General features: G+C 49.5%; 2 protein-coding genes across 3 annotated transcripts in view; one reads left to right on the forward strand and one right to left on the reverse strand.

Annotated features, from left to right (window-relative positions):
- Positions 1-3,289, forward strand: part of Crybg2 (crystallin beta-gamma domain containing 2) — a 27,211-nt gene extending 23,922 nt beyond the window's left edge. For both annotated transcript variants that reach the window (XM_029475846.1, XM_029475847.1), the window contains exons 17-20: positions 241-364; positions 1,838-1,996; positions 2,837-2,996; positions 3,104-3,289. In XM_029475846.1, the coding sequence (XP_029331706.1) occupies positions 241-364; positions 1,838-1,996; positions 2,837-2,996; positions 3,104-3,192 (532 nt within the window). In that variant the 3' untranslated portion in view covers positions 3,193-3,289. The remainder of the gene's footprint in view (positions 1-240; positions 365-1,837; positions 1,997-2,836; positions 2,997-3,103) is intronic.
- Positions 3,290-4,318: 1,029 nt separating this feature from the next.
- Positions 4,319-5,856, reverse strand: LOC110293609 (CAMPATH-1 antigen). Its single transcript, XM_021161489.1, has 2 exons — positions 5,729-5,856; positions 4,319-4,682 (listed from the first exon to the last, which is right to left on the reverse strand). The coding sequence occupies exons 1-2, from the start codon at positions 5,777-5,779 to the stop codon at positions 4,509-4,511; spliced, it is 225 nt and encodes a 74-aa protein (XP_021017148.1). The 5' UTR covers positions 5,780-5,856; the 3' UTR covers positions 4,319-4,508.
- Positions 5,857-13,779: the final 7,923 nt, after the last annotated feature.

Here is a 13,779-nt window from a genome sequence, read left to right on the forward strand (position 1 = left end):
GGGGGGGGGGGGGGGGGGGGGAGAGGTGGTGGAGGTGGGGCTCAGTTGAATGCTGAGTTCTGAAAACCCCGAATGGATTTGCTAGCCTCTTCCTCCCACTGAGGGCCCTCACCCAGTGTCAGAGAAGAGGGGGCAGAGGTGGTTCTAACATGTGTACTTTGTCCTCTTGTCCTCCTACCTGTCTCTGTCTGTGTCTGTCTGTCTGTGTTCCTCTGTGTTGCTGGCACCTGCTGGGCACAGCTGGGTAGTGTGTGAGCACAGCGACTTCCGGGGCCGCCAGTGGCTAGTGGGCAGCTGTGAGATCACCAACTGGCTGACCTACAGCGGTACTCAGAGGGTGGGCTCCCTCTACCCTATCAAACAGGTAGGTAGCAGCCAGCTTGAGCACCTCGGCGGGTGTGCCTGTCCACACATACGCCTGCATGTGTTTCCCAAGTTTGCTGTTGGTGTCAGGTCACATGATGACCTCATTCTCTTCTTGCATTGCCACCTCAGTCCTTTTTCTCTAAATCAACTTGAAAACAAAGCAGCTTTACCTGTCCTAAAGGACAATACAATATATACAATAAGCTTATTCACCCAAAACTGCAAATCATCTCACGGACAGAGTTTGCATGCAAGAGTGTATTGTCTGTATCTGCTTGTCTAGACTTTGGCTTCAGTTTTGCACACATATATTTCTAAGCTATGGCTGTGGCCTGTGTGTGTGTGCGTGCATGCATGTGAGGAATATGTATACGCACACACATGTGCCCTTCTAAGAGTCTATCTGTACGTAAGCTATTTGGGGTCTGGAGGATATGGGTGTCTGTGTGCCTGCCCATGCCTGTGCCTCAGAGAGTTCTGAGCCATGTATGAGGACATGTGTTTAGTCTCGTTGTTCACAGACTCTCATGGCAACATTGTCGGAAGAAATCCTGGCAAATACCTCTAACTCTCATTTGGGGAGATAAAGACCCAGGGAAGTGAACAAGGAGTTTATCCGCAATTTTGGGCAAGCACTGTTTGTCTATGGATCTTGCATTGTGTGTGTGTAGTATAACCCTGGCTAGTATAACCCTGGCTGGCCTGGAACTCTCTGTGTAGACCAGGCTGGCCTCGAGCATCCATCTCCCTCTGCCTCCTGAGTTCTGGGATTAGACGTGTGGGCCATCTCGCCCAGGTGTTTCCTCATCTATAAAATGGGGATAACATTTGTGGTCCTGCCTTTGTTGAAGACTGAAAATCGATAATGACTGCAGAACCATTGGGCAGTGCTCTAGTGGGAAACATGGCTCAGATCGCACCGAGGGCTTACATCATCCTTTCTGCTACCATCACCGCAAACAAAGACCCTGCTAATGCTGGAAGAGCCACTTCTGATCTCTGGACATCTAATGTCACTGTTCTTCTCTTTAGCTTTAGCATGTATGTATGTATGCATTTTCTCTGTGTGTGTGCATGCGTGAGTGTGTGTACACGTGAGTGTGTGTACATCTGTAGTTTTATAATCAGCTGTACCTGTAGTAAGCATAAGTTGCTGGTTCAGAACAGGCTGGAAGGAGCTGTGTGTCAGTTATGATGTGAATGTGATGGCCGCATAGACCTGCGGGATTGTTTGTGCCTTCTATAAACTGTGCCACCTTGTGGACTGAGGGTATACCTGCCAAGGTCCCTTAACACATATCTATAGTTACCGCACTATGCATATAGTATGGGTGTGTAAAAAAGATGTGACGTTGTCAGGGGGAACATTTGGAGGCAGGGAAGGTTTAGGAGTATGGGTCCCTCGAGGGTCCCGAGTTGAGGGTGGTAGGGCATCCCTGACAGCAACGTCTCAGCCTCTTCTCACCATCAGCGCCGAGTCTATTTTCGCCTTTGGAATGCGGCACTAGGGGGATTCCTGTCAGTGCCTGATCACGTGGAGGACATGAAAGCAGGCCGCGTGGTGGTCTCCGAGCCCCGAGCTGGGGGCAGCTGCATCTGGTACTATGAAGATGGCCTGCTGAAGAACCAGGTACTGTTCCAGAGCTTGTTCTGCTGAGACCAGGTTTGCCATCCTGCCTTGGGAAGTCCCAGCCCAGTTAGATGCAAGCTGCATGCAACCCGGAAGTAGAGATGCGAGCTCATTCATCTTTCCTATGTTATATCTTCAAAGAACTAGTGTTTGGGGTTGGACAAGGGCCACAGTAGTTAAAAACACTTGTTGCAAGCCGGGCAGTGGTGGCGCTTGCCTTTAATCCTAGCACTTGGGAGGCAAAGGCAGGTGGATTTCTGAGTTTGAGGCCAGCCTGGTCTACAGAGTGAGTTCCAGGACAGCCAGGGCTACACAGAGAAACCCTGTCTTGAAAAACAAAACAAAACAAAACAAAACAAAACAAAACAAAACAAAACAAAACAACAAGAGCACTTGTTGCTTTTGCAGAGGACCTAAGTTCAGTTCCCAGCATAAAAATGATGGCATAGCCATCCCTAATTCTAGTTGCAGAGTATTTGATGCCCTCTTCTGACCTCTGTGGGCACCAGGCATGTGTTTATTTCACAGACATGCATGCGGTCAAAGCACTCATAAAATAAATCTAAAAATGAATGAAGAGACTTACCTAGGGCTAGCATTCAAAAGTAGTGTATGAGCTGGGCAGGGTGGCCCACGCATTCAGGAGGCAGAAAGAGTTGAATATCTATGAGCTCAAGGCCAGCCTGGTCTACATAGCAAGTTCTGGGCTAGCCAAAGCTACATAGAGAGATACTGCATCCCAGACAAAAGAAACAGCAACAACAAAAATCCAGCGAGCGAAGGATGGCTTGAGTATGGGAGATTTCCTAGGCCAAATCTCACGATCTTCTGGGGCCTCAGGTGGCCCCCACCATGAGCCTACAGGTGATTGGACCTCCTAGCCCAGGCTCCAAAGTAGTACTATGGGCCGAGAGCCGCCTACCACGCCAAACCTGGAGCATCAATGAATTGGGTCACATCTGCAGCCAAATGTTTGAAGGCCAGATCCTGGATGTGAAAGGTAATGTAGGGGTGGGGTGAGGGTGCACGAGAGGGGAGTAAAAACTGGGCTGCGTCCAGCACTCTCTGACCACCTCTGAATTTTCCCCCCTCCACCCCCCCCCCCAGGCGGACGAGGGTATGACCGTGACCATGTGGTGCTGTGGGAACCAACCAAGGACAGACTTTCCCAGATCTGGACTGTCCGTGTACTTTGAACCAACCAACGCCATCACCAGTTTCCTGCACGAGGCTTTTGCTGGGATGGAGTGTTTTATACAGATTTTGCTGTGAAATAAGCTATTTTCTACTATGCTGCTGGTGGTGTCATCTCTGTACCTTGATGTTGGGGTGGAGAGGGTCCAGTTGCCCCTCGGCCTCCTCTTCTGGTTGGTTTTGCTTCCTGTGCAGCTTCCCCTGGCCACCAGGGGGAGCTGCATACCCACACTGGTGTGTCATCCATTCTGCCTCTCTGACTGTGGGGACTAGCCAGCCAAGCCTCTGTGGTTCCCACCCCAGTGCAGGACTCAGATGGGTGTTCAGGGGACACAAGTGGATGGCTGTCCCACTTGGAAGAGGTACTGTAGGAGTTGGCCAGGCCAGAAAGAAGTAACAGCAGAAACTATTCCAGGGATCGAGATGTATCCAAGGGTGAACTTTCAAGGTTAGGTCTGTGAGTCCACAGTGGGCAGGGCAAGAAAGACAGGAGGGTCTACATTCCTGCTTCTTCTAAATCTAGTCACAAAGCCTGAAGGTTTAGCCTTGGGCAGAAAAGCTAGGAGAAGGGGCTGGGTCCCTAGCTGAGTGACAGGTCAGGATATCAGAGACCTCGAGCTGCAGTTACGTTGCCATCCTCTGTTGACATGGGTTCCTGGGAAGACACAGAGGCAAGGACCCTTGGGAATCAGTCTGAGCTTCCTTGTCTCCTCCAAAGACCACCCCCAAGCCCAGGAGGGGAGGGTGGTTAGAGGGGCTGCTGGTCCTGCCTGCCTTCCCTGGCTGAGGGTGTGGGTAACAAGCCTTGCCCCCTCATCCTCTTGCCCAGTGATAGAAGGCATGAGGTCAGACGACTTGGGAGCCGCCCTTCCGCAAACCTTCCCAGGCACGGGCTGCTTCTGGGTCTGTAGTACTCCCGTTGGGAGTTTTGAGAGAAACAGCCAAACGATATGTGATTTCCCAGAATCTATGAGTATGAAGACATCAAAGGCATGGGCTGGGCACCTGCCTGAACCTGGGGTGTGTGGGGCTTGAGAGTCAAGGGCAGTACTGGGTTCACTCCTAATACTGCCGCCCACGTGACTCCTGGGGCCAGTGATGTGCAGTGATCACACGTGGGACCCCATCTAAGCATAAGTATAACTTTATTGTGCCCTAGCTGGGTGTCACTCCCCCCGCTCCCATTCCGGCCATTGGCTGTCAACGTTAGCCTCCTTGGATATCTGCTGTCAACCCTTCCCGTGGGTTGGGATGTCTCTCGCTACTGATGGTGGCAGCAGTGTGTGGAGCACGGGGCTTCAGAAGCCGCGCCTTCACCTCAGCTGAGGTAGAAGAGGCACATTAAGGTATTGGCAAAGAAGAGGAAACTGCAGGCACCCGCATCGATGATGGATGAGGCCCCACTCTTTGAGGGGGTTTTTTTGGTGGAGGTGCTGTTTTTGTTAGTACCAGGAGCGGCCGTAGCAGCTTGTCCCAAGGCTCCCGTTTGTATCTGCAAGAGAAGCGCCGCTCAGTAGGATTTGAACCTCCTGTTGAGGACTCCTGCCCCTTTGTTCCCTTTCTTCAACTCTAGGCTTCCATAAAACTGCCATCAGCCCTGTTGAGGTGTTTGGCTTCCCATCTCATCACAGGCAAGGGAAAGGCAGCCCCCGTGTTTGCCATTCTTCCACCTCAAAGAAACTTCCCACCACTTTTCAGGCTGTCAGATCCTCCAACATAGAGGGAAACAGAAACCTGAATGTGGGCTTCCCCTCCCAGAGCCTCGGTTTCCTCATCTCCTGGTGATCAGAGTCCACCATGGTCCAGAGTATCACACGTGACAGGCCTGAGTAAGGCCCCTGGCAGAGGGTGGGGTGGGGATGGCAGGTGACAAGCTGTCCTTGATGCTTGATCGGGCAGTAACTGAAGCTGCCCTTGATGGGCATCAAACTAGTTTTGGTGGCCATCAAACTGCCTTGATGCATGGTCTAGATGTTCTTGATCAAGAACTTGATGGCTCCATTCCCTGTGTTAATCAGGCCTCTCTGCGTACATAGTGCCACAAAGGATGCCTCCCAGGGTGGCAGTTGATCTGCAGAGTATATGGGAGACTTCTGTCTCTGTATTCCTGCACACCCATGATTCACTATGGCAGGGGCAGGGGACCCTCGGTCACCTATGGCAGTCTATTAGACCTCTCTTCAGCCCTCTCAAAAGGGCCACTTCTGCGGCTCTCCTCAGCAGGGCTTCCTCTCCATGCCTCCTGATCCAGAATTGCACAAAACCCTCTGAGTAGCTTCACACACCTGACACCTTCTGAGGTTTCCCTCTCTGAGGCCAGTCTGATAGCGCCTGTGAGGAGTAGAAACCCAGCCATATAGGCCCTCCTAGATCCCTGGTTTCCAGTTGGCGACCATCTATCTCTGTCCCTGTGGTAGAAGGCAGGGTCTCCACCACCACCACCACCACCGAGAACCTGCATTCCTTCCCCGGAGCCTGGACCAGACCATTAAGCTGAGACCTGGTGGTAGCTGCAGTGACTCTGGGACCTGTCCTTACCTGAATCACAACCAGAAGAATGATAGTGAAGAAGAGGAGGAAGCCCTTCATCCTGGAGTCTTCCTGGGCTCTGGAGCAGCTTGGAGAGATGAGTTCAGGGCAGTCTGCAGGCCACTTTGAACCTGGCTGCTTTTGAACTCGGAGGCAGAAGAGAAAAGGAGGAGGCGGGAGGAAGGAGGGCCTAGGGGCGGGGAAAGGAGCTTCCTTCTTTCAAACCTGGGGGTGGATGAAACGAGCCTTGAGGTTCCTGTAGATGAGTTGTCAATTCTCAAAAGAAGCGCAGGCAGGGCATACAGAGCAACATGGAGACACCGGGCAGGATGGATGGATGGTTTCCAGGCTTGGAGCCCTGTGTCCTGGGCAAGGAATCTTGTTTTCATGATTTGACAACTCAGACCTCAGGCCTGAGGCTGAATTTATGAATCCTTAACATCCCCCTCAAAAAACAAAAAGTATGCTGCAGTGATAATCCTTATTTTTTTTAATCTATGTATTTTGAGACATGGTCTTTGTCACTCTGGATGGGTTTACATTCAAGATGCTCCTGCCTCAACCTCTGAATTCTGGAATTGTAGCCCTACATCACCCTGATGACTAATAAGTTACTTTAAAAAGAGCCAACAAGGGGCTGGAGAGGTGGCTCAGAGATTAAGAGCCCTGGTTGCTCTTCCAGGGGACCCAGGTTCAATTCCCAGCACCCACATGGCAGCTCACAACTGTAACTCCAGTTCCAGGGAGTCCAACACTCTCACACAGACACACATACAGGCAAATATATCAATGCATATACAATAAAAAAAAATCATTAAAATAAAAAGCACGCCAGCTCTTAGGAGACAGAAGCAGGTGGGTCTCTATGAGTCTGAGGCTAGCCTGGTCTACATAGTGAGTTCCAAGTTCCAAGATTGAACTACATAGTTAAGATTCCGGCTCAGGCCGGGTGTGGTGGTGCATGCCTTTGATCCCAGCAATTGCGAGGCAGAGGCAGGCAGATTTCTGAGTTCGAGGCCAGCCTGGTCTACAGAGTCAGTTCCAGGACAGTCAGGGCTACACAGTCTCAAAAATAAATAAATAAATAAATAAATAAATAAATAAATAAATAAATAAATATTCTGGCTCAAAACAAAAATAAGCCAAAACAACCAAAAAGCCCTGTATATTGATAATACCCAACTCTAGCAACTATTATATAAATGGCAATTGTGTTTTGTTTTAAAGATTGAGTCCCGCCGGGCGTGGTGGCGCGCGCCTTTAATCCCAGCACTTGGGAGGCAGAGGCAGGCGGATTTCTGAGTTCGAGGCCAGCCTGGTCTACAAAGTGAGTTCCAGGACAGCCAGAGAGCTACACAGAGAAACCCTGTCTCGAAAAACAAAACAAAGCAAAACAAAACAAAACAAAACAAAAAAAAGATTGAGTCCCTGTAATCCCAGAACTCAGGGTAGAGCCCAGGAGACGATCAAGGGCAGTTATATCTATATGGTGACTTTGAGGCCAGCCTGAGCTATCTGGGACTCTGTCTGAAAACAGGCAAGCAAATGATCAGACAAGAGAAGGGAGCTAAGAGAGTGCGGTGGATGTAGAAGTCGTGGGAAATGGTGGGTGGATCCTACCATTGGATCTATGGAGGAGGCTCAGGGCCACTGAGATGCAGGAACCGGTAGCAAGATTTGATTAGTTTTGGGTCTGGCCCCATTTCCTCTGCTCCCCTGCTCTTTATTTTAAGTGAATCATTTTTGAAAAAAAATAAATCCTTAACAAAGTGTGTGTGTGCGCACATGAGTGTTTCACCTGTGTAAACCATGCATATGCCTGGCTCCTGTGAAGGCCAGAGAGGATATCAGATGTGCTAAGAACTGGAGTTACAGCTGTTCGTAGGTGATGGTAATGGAACCTGGCTCCTTTGCAAAAGCAGCAAGCGCTCTTAAACCGCTGAGCCATCTCTCCAGCCCTTCCTGACGTCTCTTAAAGACTTGATGTTTTGGAATTTGGGTGAAGAAGGGTCATCCTACTCAGGGAGGGCTGAGAGGGGACTCTTGGGAGGACAAACAGGTAAACACAGTCCAGCATCCAGGAATTAGAAGGCAGCTATTGATCTCTGCTGTGGGCAGAGCGATGGGAGAGTCCCCAAAACTGTGCCCTGCCCTAACTTAGACAAAACAAATCTGTGGTCTCAGTGATACTGGGCAATAATTATCTCCACTTGGCTGATTGAAAAAAAAAAATGACTTGGTTCAAGTTCATGACTTATCGAGTCATTTGAACTTGAGTCCAGGTCCCTCTGATGTCACAGCCACTTCCGGGGCTGCTCTTGAATGAGCCAACCCAGTCTGTGCTGTTGTTGTTTAGTCCGCTTTAATGTGGTTCCTCACACAAGTTAGGCAAGTAGTCTCCAGCCCCTGATTAAATCTTGACTCCCTCTCCTTCTTCCTTGGCTCTGCAGCCCAGCTCCTGCCTCACCCATTCCCCTGGCTTAGTCTATGCGGTGTCTTATTTACATGCCAGATGGTAAAGGGGACTCCCCCGGCTTCTCATATATGGTTCCGGACTTTTGTCACAAGCCTAGGTAAAACCTGAGAGGGCCTCAGGGGCCTTGAGCTCCCAAGATAAAGCTGAGAAAGAAAAGAAGTGAGAGTCTGACCTAGGGGGAGAAGGGGGAGGATTGAGGGTGGAGGAAGTGGCATCACCACCTCCCATCACCTACCTTCTTGACTGTTTTGCCCTTAGACTCTACAGTCTCAGCTACTATGCTTGGGAGAGAAACCTGGGAGCCAGGGAAGCCACAGGAGACAGGAGGCCCATGCTGAAGCCCAAGATAACCCTGCTGAAAACTGGACAAGTGTCTCCCCTCTCCTGAGAAGAAGCTAGAAAGGGTGAACCCTAGAGCTGGCCGTGGGGCAGTTACTGTGAATTCATGTGATGGCTTAAACTATTTCTCTTTTATGACTTAAAAAACATATAGTGCATGCATGTGGTATGTGTGTGTGAGTGAGGGAGAGAGAGAGAGAGAGAGGGAGGGAGGGAGAGAGAGAGGCCATGCTGTTCAGAAGAGGGAATTGGAGTTACATAGAGTTGTGAATCACCAGAAATCCAGAAATGGGTGTTGGGATCCAAACCCAGGTCCTCTGGAGGAGCAGCAAGCGCTTTAAAAAAAAAATTATTTATTACTATATGTGAGTACACTGTAGCTGTCTTTAGACACATCAGAGGAGTGTCAGATCTCATTACGGATGGTTGTGAGCCACCATGTGGGTGCTGGGATTTGAACTCAGGACCTTTGGAAGAGCAGTTGGCGCTCTTAACCGCTGAGCCCAGCCCCTCCAGTCTGGATGTAAACCTTTTTTTTTTTTTTAATAAAGTATCAGCGTGGGGCACAAACATGCCACTGTTTGTGTAGAAACTAGAGGACAACTTTCAGGAGTTGGTTCATTCCTTCATCAATGTGGGTCCCGAAGACTGAACTGGGTAATCAGCTTGCCTGCAGGCTCTTCTCCCACTCCGGCATCTCACGAACCCCTTAAGCTTGGTGTATTAATGTATTTTCCAGCACTGGGTAGGTAGCATGCGCTCCACCACTGCCCTACTCTTCAGGTAAGAAAGGTTAGCTTGCAAACCCCTCAAAGTTTCTTTCTCGGATCCTGAGGTGTGAGGTGTGCGGTGGGGGATGAGTGGGATGGGACACAAGGATGCTGGGAATATCTTTAAGGACCTGGCCATGAAGAGATGTCTGCTGTCTGCCCATACCCAAGAAGAGAAGTAGAGCTTCCAGCCTTTGCCTCTTTTGGCCTCTGAGCAGCTACATTCTGTTTTGACAGCATCTGTGTAGACAGAAGCCAGGTTGCCAAACTGAGAGGAAAAGCCCCATTTGACAGATGGGGAAGCCGAGGGCAAGGCAGAGGCAATACTAGAACTACATACAGACTAGACTTCTCAATGGCTGTGCTCCCCTGGACACTTTCTCTAACGGCTGACTTCCTAGCCTTGACAAAGCAGGAGTCTGTCCACACGCCCCATGCCTCTCCTCACGAATTGAGACCAAATTTCCTTAGCTTGATGGTCAGCCTCCCTCCCCCGCCAGCCTTCTTCCTTATTACCAGACCCCATTTGGTAACATCCTCTACTGCCCAGTGCGTACCACTTCCTAGCTGGCCCTCCCCCACACTTGCCTGGCTGCCTCCGGCTCTCTGACACCTCTGCCCTTCCTTCCCCGGAGAAACTTTCCACTTCCTCTGTGAAACTCCCTCTGAGATGGCTGTGATCTCCACTCTTCAAGTGCTTCTTTGGCCGCTGTGAAGATGACTGTTTCCTGAGCTCGTGTGTAGCCCTGTAGAGCGCTTCCCTAGAAGGCGAAAGGCTTGGTTTTCCAGCCCGGCCATACATAATTTCGGGTGTGGTGGTGAATCCCAGCATTGAAGAGGAGTAGAGGTTCAAGGTCATCCTTGGCTACGTAGTGAGTCTGAGCTATGACGGAGCTACATGAGACCTTGCCTCAAACAAAACAAAGCAATAAAAGACTGTACCTTTTTGTGTGTGTGTGATCTGACCTAGAACTTGTCACCTCTCCAACCCAGTAGAGCCTTGAACATGGGACCAACTGGTGTCAGGTGCTACATCCACTCCAAGCGCGTGACAAGGTGAAAAGTTCACGGAAACTTAGTCTCCTGGAACCGTGGTGTCCTGTATAACGAATGCTCCAATGTCCTTGCTTGAGTGGGAAATGGATCTGAGTGCTTTCCCTTAATATTGAGGAACCAGAGTAGATACTTAGAACTGTATCGCCAGGCTGTCCAGGAACTCACTCTGTAGACCAGGCTGGCCTCGAACTCAGAAATCCGCCTGCCTCTGCCTCCCAAGTGCTGGGATTAAAGGCGTGCGCCACCACGCCTGGCATGGAGCTATTTTTGATCCCAGTTGTTAACATTGAATTTTATCCCAGTTGATTCCTGCCAGTCCTTCCATGTTTGCATTCCTCTGTTTTGTGTAAGAATCCAGTAACCTCTTTGTACCTTGCCGGTGTGTCACCTAACTTCCCTATTTTCTTCTGTATAAAAAGTTTGATGCTCGATTTGACAAATTACATTCAGATCCACACTCCCTTGTGTCAAGTCTGTTTGTCACCCCAATTCCTGCCGACTCTATGCCCATCTTCTGGAACCCCTGATTCCCACGGATTGAGGGGGGCCAATTAGGCCCGGTCCGTGGCAGTCAGGGACCACAGAAAGAATGATTGAAGGTTAAGGTGTCTGCTTTCACCCCACTACCAAGCCTTGGCACTGATTGGCCTGGTAACTATGGGCAGGCCCTGGCTCTGTACTGAGGAGTTGCCAGTACAGAGAAGAATTCTCAGGCTGAAAGAAGAGAGGCCTTCATTGGGGCTGCTTTGGTCCTAAAAGCATTTGTCTCTTCCAGAAGAGATGCCTAAGCGGCTGAATGGAGCTGAGTAGTGGTGGAAGCAGCAGAGATGAGCGGTTCCTAAAAGGATCTAGACAACTGGCTCTGATAAGGTGACTTCTGAGCACCTGTCCCTGGAATATTCAAAGGCTCATGTGACAAGAGCGCTGAAAGGTGGAGAGAAGAACTAAATGGAGATGTGAGAATGGAGAAACCCAGCCTTAGAAGAGCACAGAGGACAGGGTGGACCTCGGGTTGGATACAACTGAAGAGAAAATTAGTGCCATGGGAGGCAGATCATAAGGAAATAAATATTTCATTTCTCAAGTGCCTGCTCTGTGGCTGGTACTCGTGTTTGTTTTAGCTCTGGGGATAAAGCAGTGAGCAGAAAGATGAGTTCTCTACGCGTGGATTAGACCTTCAAATGGGGGAAGACAAAAAAGACTGGCATTTTCATGTTTCCATAAGTACTGAGGAAGTCGACATGTGAGAAAAGAGAAACGGAAAAAGGGCATCCAGACAGTGGTCAGGACAGGCCACACAGAGGAAGTGTTCACGTTGAGACTTGGAGGAGAGTGTGGAAACACACAAGCATCTTACATTGCTACTCGGCCCAAATGCACAGTATTCTCTCTCCTCTGCTTCTCCCCCAACCCTTGTTTGGGACAGAGCCTTACCATGTAGCCCAGGCTGCCCCTTGTGATCTTCCCAGAGCTGTGCTGCCTCTGTTTACAGGCATGTGACTTCCATGGCAGGCATGGGCTTCCAGGCCATGGAGTGCAGCTGCCTAGGGTTCTTTGATAACTATCCCAGGGCCCACACAGGATGAATGCTCTTTATGTACTTCTTCCATGATGACCTGGGACAAAGCAGGGTCAAGGTAAGGGATGGAGGTATTGCACACACCTTCCAGTGTGATCATGTGATCTGCTCTAAGATTTTTTATTGTCACTGAGAGAGGTATCCTTTATTTATTTTTTTAAGATTTATTTGTTTATTTTATGTATATGAGTACACTGTCACTGTACAGATGGTTGTGAGCCCTTATGTGGTTGCTGGGAATTGAACTCAGGACCTCCCGCTCACTCCAGCCACCCTCGCTCAGGCCCCCGCTTGCCCCCAGCCCTAAGATTTATTTATTATTATATGTAAGTTCACTGTAACTGTCTCAGACACACCTGAAGAGGGCGTCAGATCTTATTACGAATGGTTGTGAGCCACCATGTGGTTGCTGGGATTTGAACTCAGGACCTTTGGAAGAGCAGTCAGTGCTCTTATCCGCTGAGCCATCTCTATAGCCTCTCTCTAGCCCAAGAGGTATGATTTAATAGCACCATAGAGCACTTAAGCTATATCTTTGTTGTTACTGCTGTTTTTGAGACAGCCTACCTGACAGTGTAGCTCAGGCTTCTATTAAGGTAAATCACCCATCCATCCATCCATTCATCCATCCATCCATCCATCTGTCCATCCATCCATCCATCCACCAGCACACCCATCCATCTGTCCATCCTTCCATCCATCATCCATCCATCCATCCATCCATCCATCCACCCATCCATCCTTTTGTTCATTTACTCTTCAAATTTATTTATACTTACCAGCTTGGGCAAGATAAAGGAGAGGGGACCCTCCCCTTGAGGACTTCATAGGCCTGCACTAGGGCAGGGTGTCTATAGGTCACAAAACTTGATGGGAATATCACCATGGCATCAGGCTGTAAAGTAGAGTGTAACTCTGCTTAAGAGGAAGGAGAAGGCCCAGAGCTGGTGTCGCTACGGTTTGAAGGAAAAGCAGCGGAAGGTGTTCCAAAAAAAGCCCAACACTTGGGAAGAGCATGCTGTTCCTGGATCATGAGGAGGGTGGAGGGCGGGACTTTGACTATAGAGGCTTCAAGTATCCTAAGCTGGGGGTGATGGGCATTCATCAGAGGTGGAGGCTGTAGGGGTGGCCAAGGCGGAAGAGGAGTAGTACAGAGAGCACAATTGTCTCCTCAGGGACTCTGTGGGCTTGAAAGACTCCCTCTCTCTGCTTCTTTCCTCCCAGAGCTGCTAGCTCTCAATAAACTCCCTAGCCCCAAAGGAGCCATGTCTGCTAAGCATCTTTCAGTAAATGAGCTAAAAGTCAAGTGGATTCTGTCCACCCAAGAACAGAATTCTGCTCAAGCACTGGATGGGGTAAAGAGGCAGCCAGAGGAGCTACATCCCAGAAGTGAAGAGAGAGTCCTGGGTGGTGTGGAAGTTATGCAGACCCATCTCCAGGGGCTCCTAGCATTCAAGGCTGGAGACCCCAGAAAGATTTCCAGGGTCTCTAAGATGGAACACTGAGTGACAAGGGCTGAGAATGTAACCCTGAGGAGAGTTTAGCTGTGGTTCTCAACCTTCCTAAGGCTGTGACCCTTTAATCTGGTTCCTCTTGTTGTAGTGTGCTCCAACCGTAAATTTATTCCATTGCTACTTCATAACTGTAATTTTGCTACTATCCAATATGCAGGATATCAGGTATGGGGCCCCGAACTGGGTCACAAGCCACAGGTTGAGAATCCCTGGATTAGAGTCTTTATGGTTTTCTTCTTCTTCTTCTTCTTCTTCTTCTTCTTCTTCTTCTTCTTCTTCTTCTTCTTCTTCTTCTTCTTCTTCTTCTTCTTCTTCTTTTTTTTTTT

This window comes from Mus caroli, chromosome 4 (assembly GCF_900094665.2).
Source record: "Mus caroli chromosome 4, CAROLI_EIJ_v1.1, whole genome shotgun sequence".
Taxonomy (NCBI): domain Eukaryota; kingdom Metazoa; phylum Chordata; class Mammalia; order Rodentia; family Muridae; genus Mus; species Mus caroli.

What these genes read in the sequence shown, in the direction of transcription:
- LOC110293609 (XM_021161489.1), bottom strand. Translation starts at nt 5,779, where the DNA reads ATGAAGGGCTTCCTCCTCTTCTTCACTATCATTCTTCTGGTTGTGATT. An exon ending in TTCTTCTGGTTGTGATTCAG is followed by an intron (nt 4,683 to 5,728) that starts GTAAGGACAGGT and finishes CTTCTCTTGCAG; the next exon opens with ATACAAACGGGAGCCTTGGG.